Genomic DNA, 12,719 nt, shown 5'->3' on the forward strand with positions numbered 1-12,719 from the left:
CTACCAATGTTTTCATTTTCAACAAGTTCCCTGGAGAGTCCAAATCAGTGAATGAGTTTAGGTGGCCATTTTTTACCTTAATAAACTACCAAGTTTTTCATCTCCAACAAGTTCCTTGGAGAGTTCAAATCGGTGAATGAGTTTAGGTGGCCATTTTTCACCTTAATAAACTACCAATTTTTTAATCTCCAACAAGTTCCCTGGAGAGTCCAAATCGGTGAATGAGTTTAGGTGGTCATTTTTCACCTTAATAAACTACCAATTTTTTCATCTCCAACAAGTTCCCTGGAGAGTCCAAATCGGTGAATGAGTTTTGGTGGCCATTTTTCACCTTAATAAACTACCAATTTTTTCATCTCCGACAAGTTCCCTAGAGAGTCCAAATCGAGGAATAACTTTAAGTGGCCATTTTTCGCCTTAATAAACCACCAATTTTTTCTTCCCCGACATGTTCCCTAGAGAGTCCAAATCGGTGAATAACTTTAATCGGCCATTTTTCACCTTAATAAACTGCCAATTTTTTCATCTCCAACAAGTTCCCTTCCAAATCGGTAAATGAGTTTAGGTGGCTATTTTTCACCTTAATAAACTACCAGTTTTTTCATCTCAAACAAGTTCCCTGGAGAGTCCAAATCGGTGAATGAGTTTACCTTTTCAGAGACTCATGTAATATTTGTAAAATATAGTAGATATAGAGAATGGAATTCATTGCTTGCCTATTTCTTGCCAAAAACTTGCTGATTCCTGTAATTTTGAATATTGAAAGCCCTTATCGCAACAATTATAGATACGTATAAATTTGTTTTAAATTCTACTTAATTGGAATATCTAAAATACCGTATGTCAAGAAAAAAAATCATAAATTTTTTTCTAAGCTATCCCACTAATCATAGGTTGACTCTTGCTTCAATGAGCTATGAAGAGCAGTTGTAACTCTAGTATTCTAGTTGCAGTTTCAGCTGATTTTTGTTCTAACAGGTAAAATTATCATCTCATGTTTTCTAGTGCCCTTCAGAAAAATAAATTGCACTCTATATTTAGTATTGAGAACATCCAGATATAGAATTCATAAATTTTCCATGACTTTTACAGATATACTTTTTTTTATTAGCCAAAAGATATTCTTAAGGGTTTATTCCACCTCAAAATGTCACTTTGAGGATTTTATTTCATTGTAGAATACTATGAGTCTAGTAAGTATTGTTGAAAAAACTGTAAATCTAAAAAAGCTAAAGCCAGATCGTTGAAGTTTTTTGCTACTTCTTCGTATGTTTTCCTTATAAATATTGTCTTTGAAAATACTAGAGGAAATTTTGGCCATGATTTTAGTGGTTTTTAAGGTTAATTCTTTGAACAATTCTTTTCAGAGGAAATATATGCCGAAAAAATATCGACACTCTTGGTATTTTAATGAAAACAATATGAAATTCTTCATAAAGAAATAGAGCTTTCATTAATAAGGTTAATGAGGAATTAAACATACCGATTGACTGATTCCCCCCTCCCTCTGGAGAATCAAATCCTTAAATAAAATAGTTTTATTTTTTTAGATTTGGGTACCCATAAAGAATTTTTTTGCGTATCGTGCCAGATCACTATCTCTTCTTTTTATTTCGTTTTCCTTAACAGAAAAGCGCCAATGTATTAGAATATACTAATTAAAGCCTTATAGAACATAGATTTGTGGAGATAAAATAATTAGTTAATTAAAACAAATAATGAAGTTTCTTCCTCATTATCTTTACTGTGGAAAAGTGATATTGATAATTTGGAATTTCAATATCTGAGGAGTTCTTCATCAGGGTTTAAAATATTTGGACATAATACAAATAATATGAAGCTTCCCGTGAATACATGTACATACATCATGCATATCGACATATATTATGTATATTAATTCGTATGTATATACATATTATGAAAACATATATATTATCAAACTATCATACATTATTACCATTATTAGAATACATTTTATTATCAACTCAATCAAAAATCGCATTTGTTTTCACTGTTTTCTCTATAATGGCGGGAAATAAGCATTTTCATTTGTTTCCTCATATATCCTTGGCACAAAACTGTAGTATATTCTTTTTTTTCTTTCAATGGAAGTCCAGTTTGTATTTATTTGGACTGAGATAAGGAATGACAGGAACAGTAATCATTGGCATTTCTCAGGCTTTCACTCGTGGAGCCAAAGAACAAGATTATCGACAAAAGATTAAGTATTCCAAGACTTAAAGATTAATTTTTTAAAAATAATAAAAAAGAATGTAATTAGCTTAGCGTCTTAATTTTGCATTTTAATCAATGCTGTTTGACTATTAAACATGCAAAATTTTTACCCTTGGTGCGATTTTAAACGCAGGTTTTAAAACCTCCGATCATAAAAATGGCATTTAAGGAACAGTTGAGTCTAATCAGGACTAATCTTTAAGAACTAATTCATGGACTTTTAGTTTACTAATTTAAATTTAAGGACTATCCAGACAGCAAATTAAGACAAAGTTCAATAATCGCTAGAAATGACTACAGGAAAAGGTATTGCTAAGAGAGATACTAGTTTTAAGCCACAAGGCTGATAACACTTTGCATATGTCTATGCAGTAGAAAGACCTATGAAAATGGTATGACACAAGTTTATGTTAGCATTAGCTTTAAATGTATTATCTGGAAAAAAGTAGGTATACTTATATGAAAAATTTTCAAGTGCAGATGGGATTTTCTATGTTCGGCCTTCCTCGACTTTTTGTTGAATTCTGATCTTTAACTTAGAAGTGACTTGTTAAGAGCATTCTTGCTAAAATACAATTATGTTTTGTTCATTTTCTAGCTTCTTCACCGAGGAGGATGGAGCTTTAAGGTATTTTTATGGATAGCTAGCCGCAAATGCTATTTATTGCTGTTATCTGTTGTATTCATCTGTGTTATGTCCAATGTCCTTTATATAATTTTTCTCTCCGTTTTCTACTTATTGCTTAACATGCATGATTTATTTACTTAATTATAATATCGGCTTTGAAGCACATGCTTAAAATTTTGTCCTTTTCTTTCTTTTCTCTTTTTAGTTCATTCGTTATAAAGTCATGCACATTATTTTTTGTCTTTCTTTCGCATGAAATAAAGTTCTTCATTTGGTTTGTTCTATTAAAAAAGTTGCTAATTCCTATTCTATAAACGCAATAACAATAACAAAAATAGAAATGCCAACAAAAAGAACGAAAAAAGAGATGCTTGTAATCACCCTTCGACTGATGATATTGTGTAAGGTTTGATCTATTCATCCATTTTGTCCGTGAATTAATCTGCGCTCCTCCCCTTCCCCCCTTTTCAAATTTCGTTTGGAACGCTGTGAGGTTTAAACAACAAGGGAACATTAATCCATGGCGTCTTCTTATGGGAAGAGAAAAAGGCGATAACTAAAATATTTAATTTATCTACGTAAAGCAGAGCCCTTCCAATTCGTGTTAGTTAGTCAGGGTGCCATAAATTCTTTGAGAGATATTGTATCAGTCATTTTATAATTTTTACAATACAACATCGCTTCCAATAAACAAAACGTTTTAATCTAAAAACCTTTATTGTAAGACGAATAAAGTTGTCAAATTAGGTTTTGTACAGAAACCAAGACTCACCATACGTGACCTTTTAGCCAAAAGTGAATAATGAAAGGGTTACGTAGTCCTGTAAATTCATTTTGGTAGTTATGGATTTATCTTCGATGAATAATATTGTTGCGTGAGGCATATGGGTTATGTTTTGTTATAAAGTATCCTTGTACAAGCACGAAGATTCCAAAAAGTGTTATTCCTATAGTATGCTGTTTTTATCCTGCCAAATTTGAAAAATTCGATAAAGTTTTTGGCTTGAAGCTTAACTCTTTTACTATCTTCAAGAAGTAACTGAAAATAATTGGAAACAATTCATGATACAATGCTATTTCTTTTTCTGTATTAACTGGCTCGTAGGGCTCAAAGTTACATTTTCAAGGGAAAGTTAGAGAAGTTAATTTGTATGAATATATAGGATCTCAGTGTCTTCAAATCCTTTTTTTCCATTTTGTCAAATTTTATTTTGGCTAATAAGGACAAAACTCACCTCATTACTGGTTGGATTTGTCGAGCATCAATTAAGTTAGGAACATATTTAATTATATTCTAGTTTCCAAGAGCTATTAATGTAGCGATACATCTGGTTCCACAAGGTTTCTTCATTTTCAACGCAAGTGATGGGTCAGATCTTGCTGCCAACAAGTTTATTGAACAAATTTGCTTCACAGAGTAATGTCAAAAATAAATTGTATGGATAGATCTATTAATAAAACTCCAAAGAAACATAACAAGATTAGCCAGGGGGACGTGTTTATGGCCAGTGAAATTCACAGAAAAAAAAATGACCCGTAAATATTTTGCCGGTATAATCAACGAAGAAAAATCTGAAATTAAAGGAACAAAATAATGAGCACAATGTAGGGTTAAAATGTTTAATCAAAACTAGAAGATAAAACTAGGATCTGAAATCAAGAAATAATGATTCTCAGGTGGTCTGATTCTTAATTATCACTTGGCCTCTGATCATGGAGAGATGTCTGCAAATGATCATAACCCATTTTTCTTCTTAGTCAAGTATCGTTTGGATTTGTGTCACCGCTTTTTCTTACACAGGCTTTCTAAAAACTGAGTTTTGAGGTGCATTTTGTGTCCAGAATGGTCCCTAGAGACGTCCCTTTTTGACTAAAAAGAGGTCCCTAATTCCCTATTTGTTACCACTTGAACCTTTGGCAGCCCTACTTGCTGATCTCAGTAAACCTCTTTAAGTTAAAAACAAAACAAAAAAACCCCGAAAGTTCAATTCTCTGCAGGCTAAACTTCTTCTCAACGGTTTCAGCCTTTTGGTCATATTCAAGTGACGACAGTAATTTTGATTGATAAGGGTATCGCACACTGGGTGACAGAACCCATAAATTTAAGATAATTATATACTCTCTGATTTGTCACTTGAGACAGATACAGAGAAACCACGATTTTAATTCCATTTACGAAAACATTTAGCTAAATAAACCTTTTGCTAAAGCAAGTAACACCGTTTTACAAAATTCCTCTCAAGGCTCCCTTTTTTTCCAGACACCGTTCCTTCAGGCTTCTCTCTGTGTTGTTGTATTTGGTACATCTAAATAGGATGTGAGACATCGGTTACTTTAAGCAAAAGATCACTAATACACGTGTTAACAGTAACAGTAATTTTATTTGTATACCTTCCTTGTACAACTAGTTTTATCTATTACAAGGTACTCTGTTAAATATGCAAGAAAGTAAAATGTTTTATTATTGTTCCGTGATAATTTACAGAGATTTAATTAATCATTTAACGATGTTATACATTTCTCAACTGCAAGGAATCAATTGATCCTATACAAGATCTAACATCACAATTTCCTCACGCAATGTGCCATTAATCATCATTCATTCTGGTTGACGCTCAATTGAACATGTCTCGTTGGAAAACAATCGAGTGTAAATGGAAATTTCGTAAAACGTAAGCAGGATCATTTTAGAGGAAAGCGTTTCACTAATCACATTTTTAGAAGCACGGTAATTTGTGCAACAAATAACTAGTTGGCTCTTATAAATAGCATGAATGTTCATTTCTGTTATTGATGCGACCTTAAATACTGATACGATGTCTACTTTATGAAAAGATAATGCAAGTGGCACCCTCCTTGTTACTTGTAGATTTCGGTGTGTGTACACATTATTTCGAACCTTGCATTAGGCTTCCTTTATTACTGTTAGAAATTACTTCATGGGTTGTAATTTACAATTTAGGTCGGTGAGTCTGCGTATCACACTATACATCCAAGCGATACGTCACTAGAAGGCTGGAACTATGGCATCATCAAGCATAGCCGCTCAAATTCTTGGTCAGAAAGTTTTGATGAAATTAAAAGCTCACCTCCAGGAAATGCTGTTTCACCTCTTAAAGAAGAACATGAAAGAAACTGCAAGTAAGTTTTTCTTTCTATTCCCCTGGGTTTTATGCAAACTGAATTCAAAGAATGGGTTGTTGTTTTTTCCCAAAACCAAAGGCCGTATTTAACTTATTTCAAAAACAAGTTGGAAAGTCACAAAATTTCCCTGATTTTATTAGCTGAACAATTATTCACTGATATTTATCTACTGATCACAATTGCAGAGGTTGACACATACTTGCCACTTCATAGCGGGTAGGGGAAACAAATAATGCTTGACTGGAATTTGACTCACAGAATATTTTAATACTTCCATATCAGAGACTACATGACGTGATACGTTGCATTAGAGTATAAGTAAAGAGCGACTCGGTTCAATAGTAACTGAAACTCTAAAAAACAGAATTTTGATATCAATAGATGCATCAAAAGAATCAGCTTACTATGCTGATTCCAAATATATAAGATTTACCAAGTTTGGCGGTGCCCATCGAAAGTCATGAGCCTGATAAAATTTGCCCAATTTTTGAAATAGGGGAGAAACGTCCCCTAAAATTAAAGCAATGTTAATGAAAATAACACCACCAGGTTCAGCATACCAGAGAACCCAAGCGTAGAGGTAAGTTTGTATCTGCGAAAATGTGGAATTTGCTGTTTTGCCAGAAGACAGATCACGGATGCGTGTTTATTTGGGTTTTTTTACAGGGGTTCTTGAATCAAAATAATGGATGACAACTGGGCTCCCTCCCAAGCCCATTTTCTCCCCAAAATTATCTTATCGAATTTTGAAATAGTCATTTTCTTCATTATAGTTGAAAGATCAAATAATTTTATGTTTTGGTGTAAAATGATCTCCCACAGACCGTGGGGAGATGCCTGTAAGTTATGAAATTTGCCCATTGTTTTCGTATAGTATTTGTTATTGGGAAGTATACAGACATTTTCATTGGGGGGGGGGGTGCTTGGCGTGTATTTCTATTGAGAGAATCTTTCTTGTGGATGGAAATTTTGGGAGGGCGTGAATATTCTAGGGAAAATTTTACGCTGGGGGATTTGACAGAATTACTATACGAAATTCGTTTTAGCTGTCTTACATTCTCTTTGCCAACTTTTTCATGTTGAGATGTTCTGGGGGAATAATCAAGGAGCTTTTTTCCGCTTGTTTTGATTTCTGGGAAATAACTTCCACGGAAGGGGGCATTTCTGGAGTGATTGGGAAACCGATGAGAGATTCAAATGAACGAATGCTAAGGTGAATTTTACTGGCTGAATGGTCTGCAAGCAATTTTATAGGGCGAGGGATTCTCAACAAGGATCGAATAGTCTGGAGGGAATTTGACGTGGGGAATGCACTTTACTTTGGAGGTAATTTCCACAGAGGAGTTTGTTGTGAGGGGGAGAGTATATCTCATAGATTGTGAGCCAGATTTACCGACATTATTTGAAAAACGAACAGAAATTATTCCATATATGAAGGTTTGCCTCCTCCTTAATACCTTGGTCTTTACGCTAAAGTTTGACTGTTTGTCCCAATTTTTTTTTTTTATAGCGTGTACTGAAACATAGGGGCCGTTTAATTTGAATAGAAAGCTTTTTTAAAAGTCTGAACTGCTTTAGCGCAAAGAGCAAGATATTGAGGAGGGGGGAACCCTTCATATACGGAATAAATCTGCCTAAATTAATATGCAAATTTTGTTTTAATTTTTCATGCACAATGATTTCCGGGAAATAATTTCCACGGAAGGGGGCATTTCTGGAGTGATCAAGAAATCGATTAGAGATTGAAGTCTTATTCAAATGAAAGAATGCTAAAGAGAATTTTTCAGGCTGAATCGCCCGCAAGCAATTTTACTGGGATGGGGGCATTCTCAGCGATGATGGAAATATCTGGAGGGAATTTGATAGGGAGGAGGGGGGCTAACCTTTTTTCGCGCTTACTCTTAAGATTTTTTTAAATACTTGCATTATTTATTACATAAAAAGCGTTTTTTAGTGTTATAGCTAAGGTAGATCATGACGATTCGATTTCCTCAGATTCAACTGTTATAATAGTTCAAAGTAATTTGCACCCATATTTTTCTAACCTTTGGATTTTTATATTAAGGGCTACTTAGAAGGTCCAGGGTTGCTCAAAAGTCATTTATAGTTGTTTTCTATAGTTATTATTCTTTTCTATAATCATATTCTCAAAGGCACTAAAATAAGTTTTTCTTGGGAGACCCGTTTTGCTTCACCTTTTAAGCAGAAGGGTGAAACCGCATACCGGATAAAAACTACATACAAAATTCATACAAAGTAAACAACATAATACCATGATCCGGAAGCAAAAGAAACAATAAACAATTATTGTGAAATTTAATTCCATCAATCTCAGTCTTTTTTGAAGGTATACTTACCAAGCAACCGCACACGCTGCTAAGATTTAAATTGACTAATGGTTAATTCCTTGGTACTTGGGACAAGCTTATTCCACAGCTTAGCTCCTCGGTAAATAACTGAAAAAGCAGTCCTACTTGAAACTAGGCTAGGAACCTCAATAACTCCACTTGTCCGAGTTTTGTGACTATCAAAAATGGCCCTTTCCCGAAATAATCCCGTAAAACAGTCTGGAACGCACCCATAATAATCGGCCCTCCAAAGGTAAAAGTACGTATATGCACAATTTTTCACTTCTCGACTTAATGCCACCACCATACTAAAAAAAATGTGCTGAATCGAATGGTATATGTAAGAAGGCTCTAGTCCAAATATTAACGGAAATAGCATATGGATAAAGTACGTATCTGAAAAATTTCTGGGCGCATCCCAAGGTAAAAGTACGTATCTGTGTAGATACGTACTTTCACCCTTGGTACGTACTTTTGCCTTTGGCCGGCACATTAAAATGAGAAAGGAAACCAAAGGTCAAAGTACGTATATGTCATGATTCAGCACAATCATCATTGTTTGTTTACCAGAGCAGAGCTGAACAACCAGCCAACTCTGAGCTATTTATTAAAGAGTACTGGCATAGAATGTCAAGAGGCTTTCTAAATTTACAGAGAGCGTTGGTTATACAAAAGGAAAGAGATTTAAGGTAAGAAAATTTTGCTTCATGCTATTTTGGAACTTTTTCTCCAAGTAGGCCTAAACCCTCTGGTAAAACCCCATCTGTACTACCAGGTAGGTACAAAAGACCCGCTACAACCAGTTTACACAGCTAGCTATGTAGCTGTCGAATTAGTACAGGAGAGCAGCGTCATACCAAATTACCAACCAACCACCTAAAGCCATTTTTTTAGTATTGCCTACAAACATGACTTACCTTTGAAATAAAATAAAAAACAAGGGATGCATCAAAATAACCCCTAGAACCTTCTCTGTCATCTGAGATAATCAGGGATTAGTTTGGTCAACTATTACAACATTGAGAAAAAATTGAGGGCCTCTAAATATTGCTTACCTTAGAAACAAAAAAAAATGTATCAAAATAGCCCTAGAACCCCCTCTTTCATCTGAGATAATCAAGGTTGATAACAAGTTCTTAGAATTCCAATTTTTCAGGACATTGGCATGTCAAGCAAGTACAAATGAGGCATCAACTTCAAATACCGACTTGCCATCTTCCAGTGAAGAGCAACGAGGAGCTAGTTCCTGTTCCCCCCCAGAAATCATCCAGATAAATCAAACAACAGACATATCACCCAATTTTTCTGGACATTCTCGATCAAGGGACACCACTGATGGAGAAGCTAAAACTAAGGCACAGTTAAAAAACTTTGCTGATGAAGAATTCGAAAAAGAAGATTTAAGTAGAGGTGATAGTGATGAGTCTGATATTGACTGGGAGGACGTTGAAGGGACATTTGGGTCTTCTGATGATGAAAGGCAGACAACTTTGAAGAAGAGGAGAAAGCTCTTTACAGATTTAGTTCCTCTTTCGGTCAGTAATGATCTTACATCAGATCATCCAGAGTACAATCTGATCCATTTTCCTACCGATCCTTTCCTGCCCTTGGAAGATTCGGCTTCGGATGCAGCAGCTTATGAGACCCAAGATGACCAGCTAAATTTGGACAATCAACCATCTAATGAAAGCAACAATGCTGTTTGTGAACCTGATTCCTCAGACCATGTCATGTGTGTAATTGACGCTGTAGCAGCAAGGTCTGTGGGACAAGATAGAGAAAATAGACGTGAAGAAAATGGTGGAGGAGAAGGAAGGTCTATTGTTGACCTTACTCCAAAACGAGTTCGCTCAGAAAAAGATAAATTTGAAAGAGATGTTAAGAAGTATCCATTTCCTGACGAACCTGGCTGTAAATCTAACAAATGTACAAACTCATGTTTGAGGTTTTCCAGTGTAGAATTCAGGAAAATTTATGACACATGTTGGAGCAAAGAATATAAATCAAGACAAATGTGGCTCGCTTCTTTGCTGACATTCCTACCAGTTAAAAGAAGGACTATTGCCCCAGAAGCTGCGTGTAGAAAAAAAACTACAGTTAGGTACAGCCTTCCCAGAAATTTGAATGAATACCCCACACTTACCCCAAAAGTTGAAAACTTGCCAGTTTGCAAGTCTACATTCCTTGGTTGTCTAGGATTAGGCAAGAATGACAGAGTGATTTTTACAATCAAGTCAAAAATTGAAAGGGATGCTCTTGGGAATGAGCTCAAGGACGGAAGGGGCCATAAAGTGGCAGGGCCACCAAACAAAGTTGATCGAAGCCTTGTGATGCAGCACATTGAAAGCTTTCAGCCAGCAATTCCACACTATCGTCGAGCTCACGCTCCAAATGTTCGGTACCTTTCTCGTGATTTGAGCTACAAATTTATGGCAGAAGACTTTAATGAAAAATATCCAGCAAATAAAATCTGTGATGAGACATATAGGAAGATTCTTAATGGTATGAAAGTATCATTGTGCATGCCCCAAAGTGACAGCTGTGACATTTGCACACTATTAAAAGAGAAAGTAGAGGCTGCGAGAACTCCTGGTACAAATGGTGAGGCAACCGAGAAAGAGACTGAACTGTACAGAAAGCACAGAGATCTTGTTGAACAGGTTTCAAAAGCATTTTCTGAAGATAAGCAGAAATACGAAAAAGATTCAACTACCATGTTGTTCACCGTGGACCTACAAAAAGTGTTATTGCTTCCCATCATGCACAGCAGAAAGGAGGCCTTTTTTCTATCAAGACTCGTGTGTTTTAATGAGACGTTTGCCCCCGTTAAGGCCACCCAACAAAACCAGAACCTTTGCGTTGTTTGGAACGAATCTCGACAAGGACGTGATGCACCTGATATAGGTAGTGCCTTCCACAAGGTCTTAAAGATGAATAGGGATATCTTGCACTTCATTTTTTATACTGACAATTGCTGTGCCCAGAACAAAAATTGGACAATTTTTAGTGAATTTGTACTGATAGTCAACAGTGAAGGAGGACCTGAAATGATTCGTATCAAGTATCTAGTGAAAGGCCATACGCACATGGGGGCTGACTCCATACACGGATCAATTGAGTCTCGAATTCAAAAAAGGATGTTCTTGACTTTGAAGATTTGTGCGACACCATAGAAAAAAGTAGAAAATTCACGAAAGCCGTGAAAATGGACATAGAAGACTTTTGCCAGTGGAAAAGCTTAAAAGCTCCTGGCATCGTCATGAAGAACTTGGGCGTGACCATTGATGAGTTCAGTGAGGTCTGTTTTAAGAAGGGAAAAACAGAACTGTTCTATAAAACTAGCCCTGAGGGTGAAGAAAAGAGTCTAAGTTTTGTGCCAAAAAAGCTGGTTAGTACAATCAAAGAGGCAAAGTATCCTTTGCCAGATCCGATTCTTGGCGCAAGGGGGGTAAAGCCAGAAAAGAAAAAGGCCATCTTGGAAAAACTTGTACCTTTTATGAATGAGAATCGCCGTACATTTTGGCGCACTATGCCTTCATCAACAGCTTCTGTCGATTTGCTGAAGCACGGCTGTATTTCTTAGCTGCCTGCAGTATTTCAGTGATTTCTTTTTATTTTTTTTATTTTTTAACTTCTAATTATTTGAATAAAAAAATGACTTGTTGTACATGCTTCATACGTGGTTTTACCTTCGGTATACGTCATAGATACGGGGTTTTGGGCAGAGTAAAAGTGCGTTTTATGTTTTATACAGACTTTTACCTTTGGGACTTCATTCGAATTCGAGTCTCGAGTCAAAGGTAAAAGTACGTATATGTCATATACGCACTTTTACCTTTTGAGAGCGCCTCTTTATATGAGTAACGGTCCAATGGTAAAAGTACGTATCTACTGTTTCAGGCTTCGGGGCAGTAATAATAGAAAATTTTACTTAAAAATATGAAATCCCCATATTTGTTTACCTATTTAACTAATTTCCAGAATTAGCCAGTGTCCAGTTTCACCGTAAACCGTATTTGAAGCTCTCAAAAGTACTCAAACTTTGAGCCGTGATTTATCGAAATAATGAAAAGTGTAGATACGTACTTTTACCTTTGGAGGGCCGTAATGCTTATACATAAAAACCAGTGTATAAAAATCACGCAATCCAGTTGCAGGCATTATACTAATTATATTGTTCATTGACCTGACCGATTCCCGGTTCCCTATCCCACAAAAATGATCTAATGGCATTATTTGCAATACGTGGATTGGGCGAAGTATTGAGGGGAATGTCCCAAGCCATACAGATGAAGAATACAATATATACGGATGAATCAGAGAAAAATATAATAACCGTAACAACATATAAGAGGGAAACAACA

At 35.6% G+C, this 12,719-nt stretch overlaps 1 protein-coding gene across 3 annotated transcripts in view; it reads left to right on the forward strand.

The window, feature by feature from the left end:
* Positions 1–12,719, forward strand: part of LOC136033059 (GATOR2 complex protein WDR59-like) — a 125,062-nt gene that overhangs the window by 96,439 nt on the left and 15,904 nt on the right. For 2 of the 3 annotated variants that reach the window (XM_065713647.1, XM_065713649.1), the window contains exons 19-20: positions 2,834–2,863; positions 5,826–6,004. In XM_065713647.1, coding sequence (XP_065569719.1) covers positions 2,834–2,863; positions 5,826–6,004 — 209 coding nt within the window. The remainder of the gene's footprint in view (positions 1–2,833; positions 2,864–5,825; positions 6,005–12,719) is intronic. The other variant, XM_065713650.1, reaches the window with a different exon arrangement.

The sequence above is a fragment of the Artemia franciscana genome, chromosome 11 (genome assembly GCF_032884065.1).
Source record: "Artemia franciscana chromosome 11, ASM3288406v1, whole genome shotgun sequence".
NCBI lineage: Eukaryota > Metazoa > Arthropoda > Branchiopoda > Anostraca > Artemiidae > Artemia > Artemia franciscana.